Source organism: Cyrtonyx montezumae, unplaced genomic scaffold, assembly GCF_038088225.1.
Source record: "Cyrtonyx montezumae isolate F1298 unplaced genomic scaffold, pur_monq_1.0 scaffold_3, whole genome shotgun sequence".
NCBI classification, from domain to species: Eukaryota; Metazoa; Chordata; class Aves; order Galliformes; family Odontophoridae; genus Cyrtonyx; species Cyrtonyx montezumae.
In genome coordinates this window covers 10,720,973-10,746,949 of record NW_027072034.1, presented here as the reverse complement: position 1 = coordinate 10,746,949, position 25,977 = coordinate 10,720,973, and the positions used below count along the sequence as shown (strand labels likewise).

General features: G+C 34.5%; 1 protein-coding gene across 2 annotated transcripts in view; it reads left to right on the top strand.

Moving 5' to 3' along the window:
• KLHL1 (kelch like family member 1) overlaps window positions 1-25,777 on the top strand; it is a 178,307-nt gene extending 152,530 nt beyond the window's left edge. For both annotated transcript variants that reach the window (XM_065744026.1, XM_065744025.1), the window contains 4 exons: window positions 11,405-11,567; window positions 20,661-20,873; window positions 24,388-24,559; window positions 25,718-25,777. In XM_065744026.1, coding sequence (XP_065600098.1) covers window positions 11,405-11,567; window positions 20,661-20,873; window positions 24,388-24,559; window positions 25,718-25,777 — 608 coding nt within the window. The remainder of the gene's footprint in view (window positions 1-11,404; window positions 11,568-20,660; window positions 20,874-24,387; window positions 24,560-25,717) is intronic.
• Window positions 25,778-25,977: the final 200 nt, after the last annotated feature.

The following is a 25,977-nucleotide window of genomic DNA, read 5'->3' as shown; positions in this document are numbered from 1 at the left end:
CAGTCTGTAGTTTATTGAGTATTTTCAAGGTGGTCTGAATGGGAAGAAATAAATTGGCTCATGGTAGTAGCTAATAAACTTCTGTTTAGCTTAGATTGGAGGAAAGTTATGGGATCATATTCCTCTTTCAAAAGAGAGAATTCTGCCAACAGGAATCATCTGAGTGAAGATACTATAAATATTCTTTTCCTTCCCTTTACTACTGGTGAGAAGGCTTTGGATTTCTTTTTATAACCTGCAGCTTAAGTTGTAATTCACTCTACCCAGATGACCCTGGTGGACATAAAGAATTTCAGAGTCTTGATTTATGTAGTAGGCTATGGCTTCAACCCGTTGTTTTGAGTCAGCTATATATATGTAAATGTATTCTTAAGTACTTAAAAAATGTTCTTAAAGTTAAATAGAGTACTTGTTTATCTGATTGTCATGAAACTAGTGTGTGCAAGAATCAGTCTTAAGAGAGTAGGTTCAGGAGGCAGAGGTGGAAAGAAACTATGGAAAGTTAAAGAACTGTTGGATAAAAAGCTTAAAAATATCTTTGCTGATGATAGAGAATGGCATTAGACTTAGTATGAAGTCTATAAAACAGTGAAAGAGAATGACCCTTACTGCTTCTTAGACAGCTTCATTTTTCGTTTCTACACTTACTACTGTAATAGCCCACACAGTAGTCAGAGGGAAGGAAAAAGATGTGCTGGGGAGAAAATTCAGATAGATTTGTTATTTATAAATAGTAGTAGTGGGAACTGTTAGTTAAGGAGAAGACTGTGGAAAAGCTGAAGCATCTGGCAAAAGAAAAACACCTGTCAACATATAGTAAAGAAAAGAGTTAAAATCAATCAGGTAAAGTTAAGACTCTATTTAGGCCAAAATCGAAAACATTATTACCTTCATTTTGATCCACAAATAATATTAATAGTATTATAAATGCATAACAAATAATTGTATGCATTCATAACAACAAATTGAAATGTATATGGAAAGTTTTATACGTATCTACACATGTGATGTATGCATACTATATATGTCATGATGTACGTGTGCACATATATGTATATATACACGTTTAGTTTGTCCAAACATTTTTGTTCTCATCTGTTTTTCCCTGTGGATGTTCCAATGCATATCAATGCGCTTTTGGAGAGCTAGTAGCATTTTTCACCTTATGAAATATTCTCAACTTCTCTACAAAGTAAATGGAACGACTTTCTATAAAGTAATTTGTGTGCCTGAAAAGCTGTGGGTTCTTTCCATGTGTTGTCAGCAGGTGTACTTTATACAGTGTCAAAATGTGATGATTTTTATCTGACAACTGAATTCCAAATGTTGCCTGTACTTAAGACATCACATTCCTGAAACTTACAAGCATTCAGGCCTCCTTAATATCAGATACTTCATTTTTCTTAGTAATTTTAATTTGTAGTCTGTTCTTGAAATAATATAAAAGCTTGAAGTCAGTGCTTTTATTCTTCTAAATTTTCTCTACATTTTAAGCACAAGACAGAATAAAGTTTCATTTCCTGAATTACGGAGTGCAGTTAAGTTTTAATGGATATACATTTATGTTAAATAGGAATGAAAAAAATTATAATCCAAAAACAGTGACATCAGTTTTTCATTTTTTATTCAGATCTGTTACGGTTTGATGATACATCATAACATCATGTAGATCACACAAATCACTGAAAGATTCATATACAGCCTTTCACATGACAGACTTGCATCATGGACTCACTGTCAGTAGAGTGATGATTATTTGTAATATTTAAACTGTTTTGGATGGAGTGAGCAAGTAGTGTGCCCTGAGGGCCAAGAAAGCCAATGGGATCCTAGGGTGCGTTAAAAGGAGCCTCTCCCTCTACTCTGCCCTGGTGAGGCTTCACCTGGAATACTGTATCCAGTTCTGGGCTCCCTGGTACAAAAAAAAGGAATCTCCTGGAGAGAGTCCAATGGAGAGCCGTGAAGATGATAAAGGACCTGGAGTATCTCCCTGGTGAGGAAGGGCTGAGTAACCTGGGTCTGATCAGCCCTGAGAAAAGAAGACTTGGGTTATCTTGCTAGTGTTTATAAATATCTTAAGTGTGGGAGTCAAAGAGACACGATCAACCTCTTTACAGTGGTCTGAGGAGACAGGACAAGGATAAAAAGCTGTAAACTTGAGCATAGGAAGTTTCACACCAATACATGAAGGAACTTCTTCACAGTGAGGGTGACAGAGCATTGGAACAGGCTGCCCAGGGAGGTTGTGGATTGCCTTTCTTTGGAGCTATTCAGTACCCATCTGGATGCCTACCTGTGCAGGCTGCTGTAGGGAGCTTGCTTTGTGGGTTGATTGGAATTGATCTGTAGGGATTGGAAGAGACCTCTACAATTCTGTACTGTAAGTAGCTGTCAAGAGAATCTTGTTGAATCTGCAATTCGTGGGATGCTAGTGAAAAAACATTTTTCCTTATCAAGCATAGCTTAAAGAGTTGCTTCTCCAAGAGTAATGTATTATGTTTATTGCCAATGAGTTCCAGTCCTTACTGATTCCTCTAGGCTTTAATTCTTAGATCATGATAAATTTGAGAAGGAAAATATGTATGAAAATATAACAATATTGGCTAATCTAAGCCTGTATATTTTTCAGTTATAAAATGTTTCATAAATTATTTTGTTTTTGTTGACTTCAGAGACTTAAAACTCATGAAATGGTATCCAAATAAGTGCTTTTTGGAAATTTGAAAATTATTTATCAAATATTTTAGGCATATTTACAAACTCTATCTCCAGCTTCAGAGAACTGAAAATGTAGAGCAGGATTTATACTCCTGGAGGCAGATTTACAACTAAACAGAGTATCTGAAGTGGCACATTCATGACAAGAACTCAACACATTTAGAATAGAACAATTTATGACTTGAGAGTGGCCTTTCAAGATACAACAAAGATCACTGAGGAGACTTTCTAAATTGAGTATCTGTTCCCTAAACCTCATGTATGTATTTATTCATTTATTAATTCTTTTATTTAATAAGGCCCATATCAGCTCTGTTTCTACTGGAAATTGATTGCAAATCTATTGGCACGATTTCTTATTTTATGCTTCTGTATGGGAACTGAATCATGGCCTGAACCACTGATCGATCACCTGAGGCGAGTACTGAGTCGGCCACAGGTGAAGGTGATATACCTGTGTGATTGGAAGGGGTGGAGCCTGGCTCCACCTCTCCCAGACCACATTTAAGGGCTGACCACCACCAGGGAAAGATCTCTTCTTGGAGATCCCTCCTGTGTGGAGTCAATGGTGAGTCTCCACCACCATAAAGGTGAGCCGCTCTCTTTTTGCTAGTTGTCTGTAAACCATCTATACAAGCCTACCAAAAATATACCATCTTCCGCACCATTTTCTTTGAGTGCTGTTCTCGGGGGTTATTTGCCCTACAGCTTCTTTTGATGTAGTTATAAATAAAAAACACCTTTTTATTAGAAAGCGCTTATTGTGTAATATCAAACAGCATCTTGACTTGGCTCCATAGTTAATTTATTTCAGTGATGTTCTGTCATCTCTCATGTTCGCTTTTTGTATGTGATTGCAGTTGACTAATTGAAAGATCTTTTCATGATTTCCAATGTGTTCGTGAACTCCTTGAGTTAGATTATATCTGTTGCTGTTTGTTCATCACTTCTTGATTATTAGGTAACTTTATTGCTAGCAACTGTAGTTCATTCACTCTATTCACAGAATGACAAGAATGCAACAAATAAGAGTGTGATTTATTAAGGAATGGTAACGTGTAGGTAGAATGTTTTCCAGAAGCTAATACAGATCTTTAATTTTTTTTAAATCTCAATGTTCTAAAAATAAACAATTGTGTGAAATGTCAATAGATTTTTAATATGAGCCTCTAGTGCAAGTATCACAAAAAAGTTTCAGATACTAGACATCTTGATGGATCCATAACAGCAAGGTGATATCTGATTCATGTTGAAATGAGTGTTGAGTACAGCAGCAGTTATGCAGATTCAAGGTGCAATTTATCAAGTGAATATGGAGAGTGATCATCTTACTTCATTTTATGGGAAATAAACTTTGCTTGGAAACCTAGCTACTGAAGAGTGGGTGTTATGCATTTTTTTTTCAATAATTCAGCTGGGAAAACACAGCTTAAAGAGTTCAATGAGGATAGCAGATCAGAGAAACGGGAATGACAGACTGTAGCAATATAAGATAGTTATTTAGACAGATTGTCTAGAGGTTTAGCATTTTTGTAAAATGGTTAGGAGATAATTATTGCTGTTCAACACTGGAAATATAAAGATGTATGGCAGCAGTCTTTAAACATAGATTGAAGGATAACTTCAAGTGAGTCAAAGTTCAACTTTCATCTTCAATTTGAAAAAAAACCTTCTGTGTCAATGATGTTATTTTAGATGGTGCTGAAGCACCAGTAAATACATGTTTGTTCAATTTATACAAAAAGGCACTCAAGGTGAAGGAAAGAGCTTTAAAAGTAGAACAGGAATGTAAATAATAGCTTGACACATCTATGTTAACTGTAAAACATAAAAATGTTGAGAATAAAGGTATATTTTTCTTCTTTCTCTGCTAGCTTGAAAGTTTGCATCTTCTTTCTATATACCACAATTTCTGGGCTGCAGAAGAGGGGGAAAAATTGCAAATTCACCTATTTCATTAAAAGACAAAAGAAAAAAAGCTTGTGTGTATATGCAACAAATTATGAGAAAACAAAACAGAGTTCAATAGACAAGTGGATGGAAAACTGAGATTTCATTAGGGGTATAGAGGCAGATATGAACCTCCAGTGGACAGAACCTAATAGACAGAACAGGAGAGATAAAAGTCAAGAAGAAAATGATGTTAGTAAAATGCTGAGAATTATACTAGCATTAAACACAACAGAATGATGTTATCATACTCAGTCGGTATGCTAAAATTGTAATTATTTATGACTAACTGATGCTGTAAGCACATCATTAAGAATTAAAAATTTCATTAAAAGTGTTTTGTTTTCAGAATATTTGCTCTGGTGACAAAAACAGGAGCATTGAATAAAGAAAACTTCTCTAGATCTTAGTTTGTAAAGCATACTGATCTGTTGCTCATTTCATAGGAATGTATTTGTTTATTACTGGGGTTGAATGATTAAAAATAAAGCTGAAAATACTACAGCCTTCATGTAATCATACATGTAATCATACATGTAATCATACATGTAATCATACATGTAATCATACATGTAATCATACATGTAATCATACATGTATGCTACTGCTTTAAGCAGTGATATTTAGTATTTCCAGATTTATACAGCACAATTGCTAGATCTTTAGATACTGTGAAAAAAGGACCACAGTGTCTGTTCAAATCAACCTTAAATCAACAGTGCTATGAGTCTGATGTGTATCAAATCTTCAGTATATCTCTTTCATGAAAGGAGCCTGAGGTGGTTTTGAAATTGTCAGTCATAAACACTTAATGCTTTTAGTCAGGAAGAACACATTCATATTTAAAAGATGTACTTCATGAGCTTTCTTATTTATGTAACAAGAGGAACAGTTTCAAAAAATAAAAATAAAAAATTATTCACTAGGATTCATTTTAAACAGTATGACTGGAATTGAAATGAAATAGCTCAAGGAAAGACTCATGTCATGTATTCCCAAAAAGATCTTTGAGTTGGTATCTTGTTGGAAGCATCTCACCTTTCTGCACTGGTAAATCTCTTCGGATATATTTGCATCTCACAAGGCAGTACTACGATCAACATGTGTAATCTTGCTCAGTGTGTGCTGGTATGATGAAACTGTGCAAAGACACAAATAGAAAATAAAATGCAACAAATAAAAGTAAAATAAAAGATCTTGAATCCTCAAAAGAAATAATAACTTCCTAAGCGTTAAGAGAGGGGGTATATTTTCTCAACATACTTGCTTACAGGAATGCTCTGACATAGCTATATTATTTGTCATTCAAGAGGCAGCTAGTTAAAGGTTAGTTTGAGTATCTTTCTTTTATGCGTTATAAAATAGAAACATGTGTCTCTATGTCTTTAAGTTATTATTATCTTTAATGTTGAAATGTCAAGGGAAATATGTAATTCCAGCTTTCTGGACAGAAGACCTGGGCAATTTGAAGTATTTTCTTCACAATTATGATTTGCATGTATATTAGATTTGCATGTATATTAGATTTTGTATTGGACTTTTTCTTCCAGTCATCAGGAGCATACAGAGACATTTTTTTCTGAATTATAAAATTCCTTGTCATTGTACTTTCCACCCATGCATCATGACCCAATTCACTGAAGAGCTACAAATCATAATGGCAACATTTATAATGATTTTTGAGTCTAGTTGTAGGGATAATACTGTAGCAGAATTGAAAATTTGGTATCTCATCTACAATACTGAATGTAAATAAAGAAGTTGCAGGCAGATCTTTACTTCTATAAATTTGTGTTATATAAACATGTCAGTGTATTATTGTTGAGCCCTAGAGGGCAAGAGTATTTTCATAACTTTTTCAATCAGTTTTTATACTAGCCTCTGAATACAAATACAGATTGTCTACAGCATGTCACTAAATATTCACTGAGGAAGTTAGGTCAGGTCTAATTCTCCCGTTCATCACATCCTAAATTCCAAATTTTAACTAAGGCTGTCCTATATGCCTATCCCAAGGACTATAATATTTCAAACCCAGTTAAAATTGTGGTTGCAAAAATGAAATTTCACATTTAATTATCTAGTGTATAAGATAAAACAGGTTAGGCTTTACCATCTTTTTTTTTTTCTTTTTTTCTTTTTTTTTTATGTTAAGAAAAATATTATGAAATAATAGTGGTTTAAGGAACAAGAAAATCCAGAAAAGCAGTAATGCTGGCTAGAATTAGTATAGAGATATCTATGTTTCTGTGGTTCTGGGTAAAAAGTGGTAATTTACAGCTAACTGGATACTAAATAAATGTAGAACTTAAAATGATGGATTAGCATCAATGTATTGCTTGATCCAGTTTGATACTTAGTTAACAAATGACTGATTCATTTATCATCTTCAATGTAATAATGCAGTATATGTCTGTACACCTCTTAAAAGGTAATTTGCTTATTTAAAATGAAACAAAAGAAGATTTTTCAAGTTCATCTTTCCCAGTTAAAATTCTCTCTTTAGAAAAATGTAGAAAACACAGTACAGCTTACACCATACTTTTTTTTTTCTTTGCTGTTTGATATCTAAAAAGTACCTGTATGAAACTACATTTCCTGCTATTCTGTAAAAACTGACACTAAAAATTTCTCAGGGTTTGAATGCATGAAATTTATCATGCAGATATGGAGAAGTAAAACTCGAAATACGATAGGCTGTGCTCTGTTGTTTTATAACATCACAGAAAAGCAATCTAAAAATCCCATTACAAGCTTAAACTATAAATAATTGAATCTGTACAGATCTCAGCACCTAATTAGACTTAATAGATATTTTGCTACATTGCTTTGTGAAAGCAATTGAATGGAAAGTACATGCCATTGTACACTGGACAATATTACTTTCTAGATCTAATTTACCTAAAAAATAACACTGTTTCCTTTCATAAATCTCTAAGTCTAAATGATTAGCTGAATTATTTTCAAGATTAATACATGTATATACTTCCAAGTACATAGTACCATGGTATTTAACCTAATCATATTTCTTTTTATTTTTTTAATATTTCTCTAGTTCAGGGGTCTGCCAATTTCAAATATCAATATGTTGAAACACAAATAGCTAGGACATTTTATAATCCAGATGCTTCTCCCTCTATCCTCCCAAAATTATCTTTAATAGAACCGTAGAATCACAGAATGGTTTGGGTTGGAAAAGACCTTTAAGATCACATAGTTCTAACGCCCCTGCTATGGGCAGGGACACCTCCCCCTGGACCAGGTTGCTCAAAGCTCCATCCAGCCTGGCCTTGAATGGTTCCAGGGTGGGGGCATTCACAACCTTGCTGGACAACCTGTTCCAGTGTCTCACCACTAATACAGGAAATAGTGATTAATAGGTGCTGAATTCTGTATTACTGGAGAGGAAAAAAAAAAGTTGAATATATTTACTCTTTAAGAGAAAATACAGAAGATAATTCTACAGTATGCTAAGAAGTGAAAACATTTCCCTGTAGACTATTTAAAATGTATTTTTTTCTATTGAATCACGTGAATTGGAACATTTGGAAAAGAGTATAGACTTACTTCACTGATTTTACTGTAATATATTTTGCTTTGAAAACTTTGTAGAATGTTAAGATTTGATGTAGGTGTTCCTTGTAGCTATTTGCATTTACCATTGAAACTTCATCATGGACACTTCATCATAGAATTTTCAGAGTAGGTTTTTATATAGAAGTGAAAAGAACAGTTCAATTGGAAGAGACCTTCAAAGATCATTTAGTTCAAAAACCTGAGCCAGGCTAACCATAAGTGAAAACATATTGGTGAGATCACTATCCAAATACCTTTTGAATACTGACAGCAATGGGGCATCAGTCACCTCTCCAGAAAGCTTGTTCCAGTGTTTGACCATCCTCACATTAAATAAATTTTCATAATTTCCAATTTGAACTCCCCACCACCATGATGCAGCTTTGTCCCATACCCACATGTCCTGTCATCAGTTAACAGAGAGAAGTGATGGGCACTTCTATCTCTATTTCCCATCCTCAGAAAGTTGTGGAGAGCAATGAAGCCACCTCATAGCTTTATTTTTTTTCCAGATTAGACAAACCAAGTGTCCTCACTTTCTTCTCATAGGACATTGTTTTTCAGTCTTTTTACCAGTTTTGTTGCCCTTCCTTGGACACTTTAAAGTATCTTAAAATACCTTGAGACCAGGACTGTACACAACACTCAAGGGGAGGTGACACCAAAACTAGAGTTGCCTATTTTGATTGACTGCCTGCGCTGTATTTAATGCATCCCAAATTGTAGTTTGCAATTTTGACTGCCCATTTTGGCTACTGGCTCACGATAAGCCTACACCTCCAGATCCTTTTCTTCTGAGCTACTCTCTAGTCATTCACCTCATGGTCTGTACCTGTGTCTGGCACTGTTCCACTCCAGATACAGAACCCAGGATTTTCCCTTGTTGAACTTCATGCCCTTGCTGATTGCTCAGTTATCCAACCTATGAGATCTCTGCAAGGTCTCTTATCCTTCTGGGGAGTCAATAGCACCTCACAGTTTAGTATCACCACCAAACACATACCAGACACATTCCAATCCTGCATCCAGATCATTAAGAAAAGTAGCAAACTGGACCCAAAATTGAGCTCTGGGAAGTACCACTAGTGACTATCTGCCAGCGAGATGTAGCCCCACTTGCTACAACCCTTTCAGCATCACTGCTCAGCCAGTTCATAGCCCAGCATACTGTAATTCTGTTCATCTCACAGCTGGGCAATTTATCCTGCAGGATACTCTTGAGGACAATATCAAAGGTTTTACTAAAATCTAAAAAGATTACATTCACTGCTTTTCCTTCATTCACCAAACAGTATTAGTAAAGCTCTGGGATGGATCTCAGTTCATTGTACAGGAACTGTTCTTATTAATACTAAATATAATAGAGAAAAAGTGAAAAGACAGTGAAAATAATGATAACTAATTGCCACAAGTTGAAATAAATTGAAGAATTTTATGACAATGCATTGAATGTAACTTTTGTAAATTATGGTATGTGATGTGAAGATAATTAACATACTGAAATTGTCTTTGGAGGTCTGCAGAATAGATCTGACATAGTCCTACTGAAACATATTAAAGAATTATTTCTGGAGTAAGCCATTCATTCATTTATTCCATTTATTTATTTATTTATTTGTTTATTTCCTGTGGAAGAAACTACTTCATTTACTTGAATACACAACCTTTGTTTTAATTCTTTTGAAATATGTATGGATGACCGAAAAAGACTATTCAGCTATTCTGTTGTTATTTCACATGCTAAATCAACAAAAGTTATCAGATGTACTTCAATAGTAATGAGTTGATGATATTTTGTGTCCCCTATGCCAAAACACCTTTGCTTTTTACTCTGTGTTAAGCAATAGTTGGAGAATGGATAAAAGATAAGGAGAATTCTTAGTTTATAAGCCCACTGTGAATGTGTGAATGTGAAGAGAGAGGGAATAAAAAGAGCACTGCTGTATTTCATGCAGCTATTTCTACCGTGAGGATGTGACTTCTCATGGATTTTCAATGTCTTTCTGAAAAATCAGTGTAGATACAAAACCTTCAAACAACAGAGAAACTAACATTCCTGATCTGACAGTTCCAATATTCACTTAACCTCTGGTTAAAATTTGGAATATTGTCCTTTTCCTGAATTTAACAGATTGCTGTTTCCAGATCTTACACTTCTAGTAATTAGACTCTAAATCATAAAATTTCTTTATGAAGATACTTACATTATGATTAATTCTGGCTAAAAAACGATATGCTGATAAACCCTATATCTCATGGAATTTCAGGTTTTCTAGATTGTTGATGTTTCATTTGTAATTGTGCAGGTCTCAGTCTTAGGGACAATTTGGTTTAACATTTTTATCATTGATCTGATTGAGAGGATTGAATGAACTGTTAGTTTGCAGATGGTAACAAGTTAATCAGGACTGTTGATCTGTTAAGAGTGTAAGGCTTTTCAGAGAGTTCTGGGTAGTCTAGATCAATGGATCGCATCCAGTCACATTCAACAAGATGTTCACTGAAGGAAAGTTTTCATAAAGAAAACTGATGATGCAGTTTAAATAGTTAGTTCCTCACTATAAGTCACTAACTCCAGCCTTTGAAAAATGTTGTTTTTTTCTTGATTCTGTGCCAGTCCACCAAGCTTCTGCTGGTTAAAAAAAAAAAAAAAAAAGAAAGAAAAAAAAAACCAAACCTATAAGTTCATCTGCATAACTGACAAAAATTCTGAAAGTGTCAGACATCTTTCCCACCTCTGTGGAACACTAGAAAAAAAATCCATTCAACAGATTTCTCTGTGGCTGACAATTATTTGAGATATACCATGTATCCAGTCTGTAATGTATATATTCCAAAAGCTAATTAATGACCAGAATGTCACAACTCAAAAAGTTAACAGAAATCTTAAGATGCTTATATCATTGACAGATGTTTCTATGAAGCAAACAATTTTCTCGAAGAATGAAATTAGTTTTGTTTGACAAGACATTCATAAAGTCATGCTGAGTGGCATTAATTTTATTCCTATATGTTAACTTTTAATTAACCAAGTTTTAAATAAATGTTTTCATTTTCACCTTGAGTATGCAAATTTATACATTGCCATTATGGAAAACATTTATTATTATGTCCAGAGAAATGATACTTTTACCTTCTCTTACTCTTTCCTCCATTTTAGGAGTTACAGTGCTTGAAGGGCCTATTTATGCAGTGGGAGGACATGATGGTTGGAGCTATTTGAATACAGTTGAGAGATGGGACCCTCAAAGTCAGCAGTGGACATTTGTGGCAAGTATGTCAATCGCCAGAAGCACTGTTGGAGTAGCAGCTTTAAATGGCAAGTGAGTAGGGTATTCTTATACAGTTGAAATGCATTTCTTAGAAGGATGAATAACTGACACACAGTAGTAAATTACTCTTTTCCTGCTGTATTTGTAGGTATCTTTTAAGTATAGACACATCATGCACACCCTCAAATTTTGTGGCTCTTACATTCATGTGAAATGTCATTTATACATACATGTATATATATATACACATATTCCTTTTGTTTAATATTCATAATAAATATATAAGAAAATAGTCACGACATTTCAGTGTGTATGTTCAGCATAAAGGACTCATCTGACTTGTATATGCCAGTTCTATTTAACCAACTGAATTTATCAATCTAATATATCCAAGGATGAGAATTGTTGCATACTAATTCTTCAACCTGCTTTGTCTGAAGACAAATACACTCATGCAGGAAGTAAGCAGAAATTTGTTTCTTGTCAAAGTATTAAACTGCACTAACTGCAATTCTAAATGTGTTTAGATTATAAGTTTCTTTCTGAAAACTTTTTTTCTTTTTTTAAATGGTCCTTAATAAAATTCATTTTACAGTAACCTGATACTTTTCTGACACTTTTTATTAAGGAGCCACATGCGCTAAAACTAGAAACCTGAGCCAAATTGCATCTCACTAATTCAGTTATCTTATGCAAAATTATGAGTATCTAATTTTCTAAAATGTAACTAGAGACATGGAGTTTCTAAAAGGTTCTCTTTGTCTGATACTGTAAGATCAATGAATCATAGAATCACAAGGTTGGAAGGGACCTACTAGATCATCTTTTCCAACAGTCTACTCACTACCAATATTACCTCAAGCTACTAAACCATTTTTCATAGCTCCTCATCCAGATGCCTACTGAACACTGCCAGGGATGGCAACTCCACCCCCTCCCTGGGCAGGCCATTCCAATGCCTGACCACTCTGAGAGAAAAAGTTTTTCCTTATGTCCAATCTAAACCTCCTCTGCTACAACTTGTGACCATTTCCTTGGGTCTTGTTTGTTGCTGGGGAGAAGAGGCCAAACCCCTCCTCATCGCAACCTCCCTTCAGGAAGTTGTAGAGTGTAATGAGGTCTCCTTTGAGCCTCCTCAGATTCTGTTTGCAGTATACCTACACTACTTACTACTTATCACTATAAGGTATTTACTTTTAGCTACCGGCAAAAAAAATATTATGATACAAACGGTAAAATTTACAGGTGGGAGAGAGATTCATCACACCTAACTTCTGATACTTTTGGAAGGACATGTACAGCTGAGTCAGTCATCCTCATAAGCTCACCTTATGATCAACTGAGGAGAAAAAAATGTTAAGATATCATTTCTTACTTATACTAGGCCCTTTTGTTAGGAAAGCATGAATTATGCCCTGTAAGTGTCTGTTTTGCTCCCCCACCTATAAAGGAAACCTGGGAACTCTGTGTCACATTCTGACTTCTGTTTGTCGGTATCTTAAACAAAAAAGATTGATACTTTTATGGGAAGTTACAGTTTGAAGTCTCAATACCATTTCATCTATAGGAACTAAAAGGAAAATCTTCTACTCTAAGCAAGAATGTCACTTGCTGTTAAATCCCCAGCTTTTCCACAGTTATAGGATACAGTAGTTGATTTCATTTATGCAGGAATACAAGCAATATTATTTTTATTTAGTAGCCTCTTACATCTAAGGGGAATTGACAAACGGAATAGGTGGCTTTGTAGTATTTCCTATTGATATCTATCTGCCTTGTTCTCCTGACAGAGAAACAGCAATGTATTATTATTATATTATAATAATTTGCATTTGTAATATTTGTATTTCTGTTTCTATTTCAGTGTTTGTTGTTTCTGTTTTGGTAATTTTTACAAACTCTATCAAAGCTTAGGAGTGTACATTGAGTGAAGAAGAAAGGGAATGCTAAGAATTTTTTTATGCAAAGATGTGTTATTTTAGCTTTAGCTAACAGTCAAATGCCCACCCAACTGCTTGCTCTCTGCTCTTCCTCAGCAAGACAAAGTGTAGAATTGGGATGAGAAACATTGCAAGTAGAGGGAGAGGGAGATCCCTTATGTATTGCCATCACAGGCAAAACACTCAACCTAGGGAAAATTTTTTTTCTTTATTGCTAGGAAGAATGGATTTGTGTAGTGAGGAAGAAAGACAAATTTTAAAGCACTGTCTTTCCTCCCGTCCTTTTTGGATCTCTACAGGTTTCATTCTTTTCAATAATATCCAGTACAGGCTGTGCCATAGGTTGCACTTGCTTCTGGAAATGCTCACAAACTGCACTGTAAATATTTTCTTCAGTGGCACAGAACATCTCTTTGTTTTCTGAATTCTGTGTTATCTCTGCAATTTTACTTGCTCCACTTTTTCCCTTTTAATCTGTGGCATATTTTTTTCTTAAGTGTATTTTTCCCCAGAGGTCCCACCATCTTGTCTGCTGGGCCCAGCTGTGCACTGTGGCAGGGCCTTTGGAGCCAGCTGGAGCTGTGTGTGTAAGGCATGGAGAAGCCCCAGTATTGCCTCACAAATGCCAATGGTGATATCTCCCAATACCAGAGATTTCGGGAGGTTAATGCCAGGGCAGTATCTGTGGTTCTTATTTCATAATTTTGGTGCCAAGAGTGTCTTTTTAAAAAAGCTCAAATAATCTTGACATACTGTCTCACTGTAAGCTGGAGAAAGATGTCAAAATAATTATTTTTTGAAGTAGGAAAATTCAAGAAAAAGAGAAAAATTATTTTCCTTGTACACACATATTTACTTTCTGTTATGAGAAAAAAAAAGAAAAACCTAAGTATAGGTCCTGTCACACCAATACTTTTAACATTGGAGTTGTTTTCACTTTTTCTATTTACATTAGTGAATGATATTTAAATGCATTCCATTTTCATGTTTTGTTTTGTTTAATTTGAAAGTCATAACATAAAAAATACGAGTTTGTGTTCTTTATAATGCTATGAAGCTGTGTTCTTAGCTTGGAGAAGGCTCCAGGGAGATCTCATCGTAACCTTCCAATACTTGAAGGGAGTGTATCAATGGGAGAGAGATTAACTTTACGCAACTTGATAGTGATAGGACAAGTGGAAATGGTTTTAAACTAAGACCAAGGAGATTTAGGTTAGGTATTAGGGGGATGTTTTTGACTCAGAGGGTGGTGATGCACTGGAACAAGTTGCCCAGAGAAGTGGTGGATGCCCCATCCCTGGAAGGATTCGAGGCAAGGCCGGATGTGGCTCTAGGCAGCCTGGTCTATTGGTTGCTGACCCTGCCCATGGCAGGAGGATTGAGACTAGGTGATCTTTGAGGTCCTTTTCAACCCAGGCCATTCTATGATTCTGTGATTTTATGATTCTATGATGTAATTTAAAATCAATTTACGATAACAGAATTTCTTTGTTGCTTGATTGTACAGATAGAATTTAAAATGGCTTAAACATGATAGAAATTCTACTTCATCATTCATAGAAATAGATCATACTAAAAATTGTTGAAGATTGAAGATTACATATACATATTCACTATTTTGTCCCTTCACACATGCAAATTCACATTTTAGATTTTCATATAAATTGGTGTTTTGTGGAGAGGCGTTGATGTAATCAAGTTCAGTGTTAAATAAAAATTGTTATAATGTATATTCATTCAGTTATATTCAATTCCACTGGTTTTACAGTAATTGGACTCATTTGATAACGTATTTTCACAAATTGGATTTTTTCTTAGCAGTATTTTTCCAGCTCTATGCTTTTTAATTTTATATAAGAAGCAAGGAGCAGGCAAATTCAGATATTGGTGTATGTGCAGGGTAATATTTTGTTTTCATGTCCTGTAATGAAACAAACCTAGAATAAGTCTTGTTTTATTTAAATTAAAATTGTGCTTGTTGCAAGGAGCAGTTGTTTCTGTTTAGTATGTCCCTTTTAACTATTATGCATTATTGCAAATTGAATATCAGAAAGGTTAGCTTGCTGAACCTTCATTTTCAAGAAAATAGCAAAATCCAAACCAAATTAGCATGTGCACATGAAAAGTTCTCAAAATTGTCTTGTAGTCACACATATGGGATGTATTTATTGTGTAATGACCTCAGAGAGGCATAGGTTAATAATTCCACAAAGTCCTTAATAGCAGTTCAGTGTTTGGCACAAGAGAATTTGCAATGTATTGCATTCATAGAACCACCTACAAAATGTGATTGCATGGTTGATTATAGTCTCCTCCAGGAGTTCTGCTGCTTTGCTTTTCACGCATCATATAGTAAACTACCTGTGGCATTATATCTTAGCAGAATCATTAAGGCTTATTACTAATTCAGTGCCCTTCTGCACACAAATTCTTATTTCCTATGTGAGGATCCCATACAGCTCAGTGAATGCATATTTGAATTCAATATGCATCAAAGTCTTTTCAGTTTTTCAATAAAGATTTAGCTTGGCATTTTACATTCAAGCTGTTAAAAAGTAATCTCTGCAAAAGTCTGCTTCTTTTTATGTTGCTGTGTTAGCCCTAAAGAGAACTAAAGTAGGTGCAAGTTAAGTAAATCTGTGACTCTTAGAAGAGGGTAATGAAAAATGAAGATTCACAGTAAAATGGCAGATTTGGCAGATACGTTTGCACTTAGGATGTATTGTTTGGGTTGTTAGAAAATATAGCAGATGCTAAAGCCATTGTTAAATTACAGAATAGGAATTTTTGCCTAGGGAGGTGGTTGAGGCACCATCCCTAGGGCTGTTCAAGAAGCGTTTAGATGAGGTGCTAAGGGATTTGATTTAGTAGTTGGGTAGGGATAGTGATAGGAGGATGGTTGGACTAGATGATCTTGTAGGTCCTTTCCAACCTTATGAACCTATGAACCTATTACTGAGGCTGCTTTTTCTCAGCATGCTATGATCAGGCTACCAGCTGCTTAGGCTAAGTTCATATTTTCTCAGAATCATATAATCACAGAATTGTAGGGGTTGGAAGGAATCTCTAGAGATCATCTAGTCAAAGACCCCTACCAAAGCAGCTCCCTAGCCCAGGTTGCACAGGTATGCATCCAGGCAGGTCTTGAATGACTCCAGAGAAGGAGACTCCACCACTTCTCTGTGCAGCCTGTGCCAGTGCTCCGTCACCCTTATTGTGAAGAAGTTCCCACACATATTTGTGCAGAACTTCCTATTCATCAGTTTGTGGCCATTTTCCTTCATCCAATCACCATGCATTCCTGGAGTCTGGCCTCTTCCTTTTGCCTCCTGCTTCTTAGATATTTATGGACACTGATCAGATCTCTTCTGAGTCTTCTTTTCTCAAGGCTGAACAGACCCAGTTCACTCAGCCTTTCCTCATAAGAGTGGTTATCCAGGCCCTTTATCATCTCTGTGTTTTGCTGTGCATCTTCATCTTTTCATTTCATATAAAGAAAGCATCATATACATTTGTTTGTCTTTAACCACAATAAGCAAGATTTTTTTGGACTAGCTGATTGTTGACCATCATAAAGCTAGCATTACAGTCATTTGCTGTGAAGTCTGCCATTCTGGTTTTGGAATAGCAAACACTTTGTCTTTACTACACATTTATTTATTTATTTTTATCCTAATTTTATAACAAATTTATTTTTAACCTAAATTTGTAATAAATTCTACATAGATAAAGAACATAAAATAGTATGTTGTGTTAAGCATACTCCAGAGCAAGCATACAGAATGAATAAACTTTACAATCACAGAATGGCTAAGGTTGGAGGGGCCTATGGAAGTCATCTGATCCACTCCCTCTGCTCAATCAGAGATACTTTGAACAAGCTGCCGAAGACCAATATTCAGGCATCTTCTGAAGATCTTCAAGATCATTTTAGAGTCTGGTCAACCTATTCCAATCACTTACACAGTAAAGAAGTGCTTCTTGATGTTTACACTGACCCTTCTGTGTTTTAACTGTGCTCATTGGCACTTGTCCTGGCACTGGGCACCACAGAAATGAACCTGTCTCCATTCTCTTTGCACAGTCCCTTCAGGTATTCATAGACACTGATAAAATTTCCAAAGTACTTCTACTTGTTGGACTTCTTGTTCTGACAAGAACCTTCTTTTGTTCAAAACCAACAATTGGGCTGACAAGAACCTTCTTGGAGGTTCTTGTCAGCCCACCTCTCCAGCCTAACACATGGCAAAAGAAGGCAATCTGCTCACACTGCCTAGCCTAAATTTTTGTATGCAATGTGCATCCCAGCCTAGAGAGAGGGAGGTATTATAAATAGTACCTTTAAAGATTCAGGGACAATTTTCAATTGTGCAGGTTTTACAGTCAAGCACAGACTTTTGAAAAGCATTCAGCCATCACTGGCTTCTCTCTAATGGTCAAAACTGCAAAGGATATTATCTTCCTCTATTCTGGATTATTCTGGAAGTCTGGCCTTTAATTATCTCCTGCAGTGGAAGTTTACTTATATCTCTGATTACTTAATGCCTATTTGCTGAAACCTGAAGGAATCTGTTGGTCAGTGTATTCTAATAAGCCCTGAGATACTTCCCTGACCAAAGTTATACAAAAGTATAAAAATTGTAGGTGCACTGCAATTATATAGATGTTATTTATAGATGTCATATTCATATGTGTACATGTAAATGTATGTACACACTTTCTTATTTCTTATTTATACATCAAGTAGGATATGTAAACATTTAAATCTTAATAAAATTTTTACAAAGCTAATACAATTTTGTACACAACTTCATGTACTTTGACAGCTCTTATAGGAGCTATCAAATATCTACTGCATTCAGCAGCAAAATCCCATGTTATCTCTGCTGTTAACTATTTTTTTCCCTAATTTGAAGCTAGATCTCCTTCTCAATAACTTCTATTGAGAGAAAATGAAATTTCTTTTGAATCAGTAGAACAGTTTTAACTGAGTACTTCATTATTAATTGAATTCAGTGAATTGAGAAAGATTTGATCATTGTGAAGGACAGAGACTAATTGATTTAGACTTTTTCTTTTCATCCATATAACTGCAGTGCACTGATGATTTTCTTCAGCAAAAAAGTGAGCAACAGGCTCAATTTTATTAAATAATTTAACTATTAATATACTATAATTGTGTTTGTTAGAGCTGAAGTAACACTTCCAAATTTCATGCCAAGGTAAGATAAAAAATGTCTCAAACAATTATATTTTCCATCAGTGTTTTTTTTTCCTTTGTTGTTGTTGTTTGAAGATTTCTTTGTTCTTGTCTGTTACTGATGATGCAGTTACCCTTTTGCAGATCCATTTGAACTAGAAAAATGCCATACTGGCATACATAATTACAGTCATGTAAAGAGAGAGTTAATGTTAATTAATGTTTTCTGACCATAGTATTCTCACTAACAGGTTGACCATGAGCCAGCAGTGTGCCCTCGTGGCCAAGAAGGCTAATGGCATTCTGGGCTGCATTAAAAAGTATGTGGCCAGCAGGTCAAGGGAGGTGATCCTCCTCCTCTATTCTGCCCTGGTGAGGCCTCATCTGGAGTACTGTGTCCAGTTCTGGGCTCCCCAGTATAAAAAAGACAGGGATCTCTTGGAAAGAGTCCAGTGCAGGGCCACAGAGATGGTGAAGGGCCTGGAGGAACTCCCCTATGAAGAAAGGCTGAGTGAACTGGGTCTCTTTAGCCTTGAGAAAAGAAGACTGAGAGGGGACCTGATCCAGGTTTATAAGTATCTGAGGTGTGGGGTACAAAGTGGTGAGGCCAGACTCTTTTCAGCAGTGTGTGCAGACAGGACAAGGGGAAACGGACAGAAACTGCAGCACAGGAGGTTCTTTACTTTGAGGGTGACGGAGCACTGGCACAGCTGCACAGGGGGTTGTGGAATCTCCTTCTCTGGAGATATTCAAGACCCGCCTGGACGCCTACCTGTGCAACCTGGTGTAGGGAACTGCTTTGGCAGGGGGGTTGGACTCGATGATCTCTTGAAGTCCCTTCCAACCCCTACGATTCTATGATACTGTGAAGCAGGCAAATGGCTCTACTTGCCACCTTTAACATAAAGCAATTTTAAAAATGTGGGCATCTAATCTGTAGATTAACCCTTACATGTAGGAGTCTCAATTGTGAATTTACCCCACCTGTAGTTACATGATAGTTATATACAAATGTAAATATCTTAAGTCTGGCTACTCAGACGCTTTATTGTCTTCTGCCTTATACTTCTTTCTCCTTGAAACTTTGTCAAATAAGTATATCTGTCATATTTGGCAGTACCAAAATATCTCATAACTTATGTGACATACTTAGTGGTGGTATTATACTTTCTTTATCCATCAGCATCCATGCCAAGGAAATATAATGCTGAATGCACATTTAAGTAGCTCTGAATTCATGGACTGTAAAAGCTTCCAAATGAATAACTACTTGCCACAGACAGCTTTTGAATCCTAAATTACTCACTGGTTGGACTTTCAAATAGCCTATTAGTTAATCTTCAAGCACCATAGAAAAGGCAACAGACTGCAAAATGATTAATATAAGACAAGGATGCAGTGTGGCTATGGAGGAAAAGAGTTATCAAACTGCTTCCTTCTTGAAGGCATGACAAAAAGAGGAAGGAAAAAAAATCTTGCCTGCAGGTAGTTACAAACACAAAATAACTTCCTGTTTTGTTTTTTTTTTTTTAAACCACATTTTTGCCATTTCAAATTTAAAATGTTTCTAAGACTTTCCAGGACTTCTATACAGATCACAGTCCTCATAGTATAATCTGGTGAGCAATCAAATACCAGGCCTGCTTATGTGATTTATAAATCTATAGAGAAAAATCTTTGTATCACTGTGACTTTTTTTGCAGTATATGCTGTAACGAAAGAATTAAGATGACCATTTCCAGAAAGAAAATCTTAATTCCTACTGAGCTGAGCAAAGCCCTAAGTAGAATATGAATTTTGGTAATAATATTAAAATCATCTGTGTTTAGTGATCACAAGAAATTCATACAATTTTGAGAAACTGTGTTTTGTTTTTCTCCCATTTGTTAAAGTTAGCTGAAAATAAAACAAACAAAAACCAATCAAACAACCACAACAAAATAAATCCTTTATTTCCACAATTCTAAACTGTTATTTTATTAATATGTTATTGTGTATTTTCAGGTTATATTCAGTTGGAGGTCGAGATGGAAGCTCGTGTTTGAGTTCAATGGAATATTACGATCCTCACACAAATAAATGGAATATGTGTGCTCCGATGTGTAAGAGAAGAGGAGGTGTGGGAGTGGCTACATGTGATGGCTTTCTTTATGCAGTTGGAGGTCATGATGCTCCTGCTTCTAACCACTGCTCACGGCTACTGGATTATGTAGAAAGGTATTAAATTGGATACAGAACTTCTCTCTTTTAGAAATCTTTGCTTCTAAATCAAGATATTACACATTGCAGAGTCATAAAGTAAACTTTGCAGAAATAAAAGTTCAACCCTGAAATTATCATATAGCATAATAATGTAACCAAATTTGAAACAGAGAAGGAAGATATAATAGATATTTAACAGCACTATCACTTCTGATACATGAATATAAACCTTATACATTATATGTATAGTGTTCTGTATTTCACAAGCTGGTATTCTGCAAATTCAAGAATATCCAGTAAGTGCCACTCATTTTAAAGGTGACTTTCAACTTTAACTCTTCAAATGTTCCACTAAAGTTTGACTTTTTTCTGTTTTTTAGTAGTTTGAAGAATAAAGTAAAATACAATTCCCAAACATATACAAGTAGCAAAGTTTAATGCAGACATATTTGATCAGCTGTTTAAGTTAAGCATAGAATAGGCATAGATAGGTATCAGGAAATATGTTTTTTTTTTCATTAAGTGTTTAAAATTGAATTTGATGTCATTTTTATCTTCTTTTGAATCCTAAAATTTACCAGTTATTCAACAAGTAATCCTAAAATTCTATGTTGAAACTTACTCCATATGATTTTGCTCATGCTTAGTATTTTTTTCCATATGCAAAATATTTATGTTCTCCTTGTCTCCAACAGATGGAAAGTTAATCAGAGAAATCCCAGGTCCGTTTTATCTTCGTCCTGATGGTTATATATCTATAAGTAGCAATACCTAGAACTTTTCTTGAATTAAATTTATATTAATACTAAAATCATAGTCATAATAAAGGAACTCACAAAGACCTTGGAATCCAACTCACAATAACTAGTAGTGACAGTATTTATAAGTACAAAATCTTAACAACTTTATCTGTGTATTAGTACGTATAAGGAAGCTTTTTTTTCCTTCCAATTTTGAGAAGAAAATTCTTTAAAGACAAACCCTTTCCCTTTACATCTGATATTTTCAGATGGTGTTATAGCAATGAGTTAACCACCTATACTTAATCTATTGTATATACTTGTGTCTGAATTGCATTATACAGTGTTCTTTGTCTAGGTATTTTTGCACTGATATGAATGATGTGCTTCACGGGCAGTGTAAAAATTAAGACTAACAAGTCAGAGCTTGGAATTTGCATACAGTAGACATGAATTACATAAAGGTCACCATGAAAATGGACAGTATCTCAGAGCACTCCCAATAACCGACAGATGTATAATATGGCTTCAATAAATCTACTTCCTCCCAGAAGGCATTTCCAATGACTTAGGATACCAATGTCTAATAGGCATCTGCAAGATTTACTATATTACCACATATATCCCTGAAAGTTTTAACTTCTGTAAAAATACTTGTGTCATTACTGAAATCTAGTGATAGTAGATTTGTGTTTTTTGAATGTTGCTGTTAAATCCTACTCAATACTAGTTATGACTTCTGTATCCCAGCTTCTTACATTGATTCAATTTTAAAGGATTTCTTATAACAATGAGTATTTAAAAATAAAGTAGTAGTTACATTTGTCTGCTTTTCAGAAGCTGGGAAAGCACCATTTTAAAGGTACAATCAGTAATCTCTAAGAATTATAAAATTTGAAATTTGATATTATGACAGTGAAGCAATTCTTGCAAAAGAATGCAGCTTGCTCTAAATGTGATAGCTACTGATAAGTTAAACAAGTTATCAACAGTTTTTTCCCTTTCTCACCTTGTTTTCAATTTCATTCCTTTCCACATTAATGAACTTTACCGTAAGCCTTCTCAACTTAGGGAATACCTTGTTATTTTAAAACCAAAAAGTACAGTTGTTTTTAGCAAAAGAAAAGATATAAGAAAACTCAGAATGTTTACAATACTATATAATATTTACAGTATTATATATACAATACAATATATGCATTATATACTATACATATATACATAGTATATACAATACACAATTACAAAACAAATGAACAAAAGCACCTTCACCAAATTATTTTGCAATTCTATCCTGCTGATAGAACTAAGTTTTAAGCATTCTGTCTAGCTCATGGGTGTCCAATCTTTTGGCTTGCCTGGACCACACTGAGTGAAGTGATATTATTAATAAGAGAGTGATATATTAATATGTGATATATTAATAAGAGTGATATATTAATAAGAGTGATTAAAAAGTGATATATTAATAAGAGAGCAAAAAACCTGCATAAAACTAGTGGGATCTAGTGGGATCTTGTTTTTGTGAAAGTAATGCATTGATCTGGTTCAGTGGAAGTGGTTGCAATTTCTAGTGAGCTCTCAAGGTGTTTGTCAAGAGATATTTGGTGAAATTTTACTTTCCTTGTGCTTCATCCTCGAAAACAATTGTTCACAAATTTACCTATTGCCAAAAAGCAATACTCGAATAAGATGTGATTGTGAAGCAAGGGATATTTTCTTTGGTAAGATACTTTCACATTCTATCTATAAGGGGAGGGTCACGGTAGCAATAATAGTGTAAAGATATTATATAACACTAGAGGACTTGTAAATAAAAATGATATTTAGCCATCAGAAAGTTTCTTTTTTGTTATTCTAGATTCTCATGCCCAAAGTGTGAGCTACTTTATACTTATCAAATGACTAAAGTCTGCCCAAGACATTTCATCCTTAAACTTTATTTCTCTCAACTGATTGTAAAGTGATTCTACTACATATTACAGATGCTTAAGGACAGAAAAAAATAATTCTATCTTACTCTGATGTAATGATCTATTTTTTTATCTGAATGAAGTATCCATCACCTAAAAATGAGGTGTCTAGTTTAATCTAAGCCTCCAGGCTTCCTTAGTAACTCACTATGAGGCACTATCAGTAGATTTATTTCAGCTTTATAGTAGATACTAAATACACTAAACTAGCCTCTGGTATTAAATGATTTTACATTGTTAATGAATATCTAAGTTAATAGCATAAATTAAATATTTAATTTTTGAATGGCTATCATTATATAGTTTTAAAAATTCAGTGATGATTGTCTTTAAAACTGTACTCCTTTCTTCACTTGAAGGGAGATTCTAACTGTAAAGAAGCTTAAAACATGAATTCCTGGATCAGTTTTCTGTTTATGAACATTGTATATTAGCATAGTAGAATATAATTATTGCACAAATATTTTAATATTCTAAAAAATATAATTATTTATTTCAAATATAGACATAAATGTATACATACATTAAGATATTGCTCTTCTACTCTGATCACTTATGACAGCTTACACCATAAATAGTTTAGGATTCTTTTTCTTTTTTTTTCAAATAGTTAACTGAAAGTTTCTAATCAACATTATAATAGTTGAATTGGGAGCACAGTAAATGTGTATCTTTTCTTTCTGCTGTTACAAGAATATTTTGGATAAGATGCTCTTGGATTTTTGTTTTTCTGGAAAAATATAATTCACATGAAGATTGGAATGAATCAACACTTAGCTTCTCCCTGTGTATTCCATTTTCCTTCTCCTTCATTAGGTATGATCCAAAAACTGATACATGGACAATGGTGGCTCCACTGAGTATGCCTAGAGATGCTGTTGGTGTCTGTCTCCTTGGTGACAAGTTGTATGCAGTAGGTGGATATGATGGGCAAACATACCTGAACACTATGGAAGCCTATGACCCTCAAACTAATGAATGGACACAGGTATTTTTCAAGTCTTTATTTTTTCTCATGTATTTTGATAATTTCTCAGGAAAAACAAAAACAAACAAACAAAAACAAGATTAAAAAAACCCTACTTTTATGAAATATATTTTTGTATATTAGATTGGTATGGCTGTAAAAGTATTCCTAATACTTTTTCTCAGCTATTATGTTAAAAGATTCCTTTTCAGATAGGAAAAAGAGAACTGAGAAGCTAGTAGAAGACAGAATAAACATTAGAAATGTAATTTTTTACCTTTCAGGTAAAACTGGCTTTTTCTGTTACATCTTTTTTCTTTGTTCTGCTGAATAAATATTATAAAAGTTGTCAAAATGAATCTGCTATTTGAATTGCTAACCAGCATGTTTTGAAGATGTTTCATGTGAAAACTGTTCATTGTATGTAGGGAGCTGAGTTTTCATTTCATTCTTCAATTTAATTTCCTTCTTTTTGATGGATATTTTGAAATTTCAAAAAATATATATGTTCCTAATACTGGACTGTATAAGTACAGAGGTATTTTTATAGTGCAAAGTGTTGGCAATTGATGGTTTTGTTGTAAAGAAAATGTCATAATAGTGCTTGAAAAGCTTTGGAATCATAGCAAATGTACTTGGACAGATACTTAAGCAATATGTAATGCCTCTGCTTTAGTATGCAGAGTAGAATTAATTACAGTGTACTATTATTATTATTAAATGCCTCAGATGTATTACTCTCAACAAATAAAGAGATCCAGACTCCCACAGCTAGTAATCCTTGCAGATCTAGAAACAGTGTCTAAAGTAGCCAAACTTACTTGAAAGGAAATTTGACTCTGGTTATTAATACCGATAATTGGTATTTGTAGCTGTAACTTTTGTCACAGGGACAGTCTGCAGAATATTGAAACCACTGACACATCAGTAAATCCCCAAAACAGATGTCTGCTCTGAAATCAATCTTTTTTTCTGTTCTCACATTTTCAAGTGGAAGAAACAACATGTGATTAAGTAATTAAAACTACAGCACTAGGACATTGTGGGTTGTACTTAATCCCATTCGTTTTAAATATTTTATATCGATGTTGACAATGTTTTGACTATCTTTCATTACTAGACTATTCAACTTCTTTCTTTTTTTTCTTCTTTTCTTTTCTTTTTTTTTTTTTAATGCAGATGGCTTCCTTAAATATTGGAAGAGCTGGTGCCTGTGTTGTAGTCATCAAGCAACCATGACTTTGTCAGCACTGCTTAGGATTTTACTGACTGCGAAATGATTATTTTTCTATCAAGACAAGAGCAACTTCATGAAAACATGAATTTACACAATGAATACTGTGTTGTTCACAAATTTGAAGAAGCATATGAGTGAGAAATAATAAGGATTTATACCCTATAAAATCATAAAAATTATTCATTCTGTGAAGAAGAAAAAA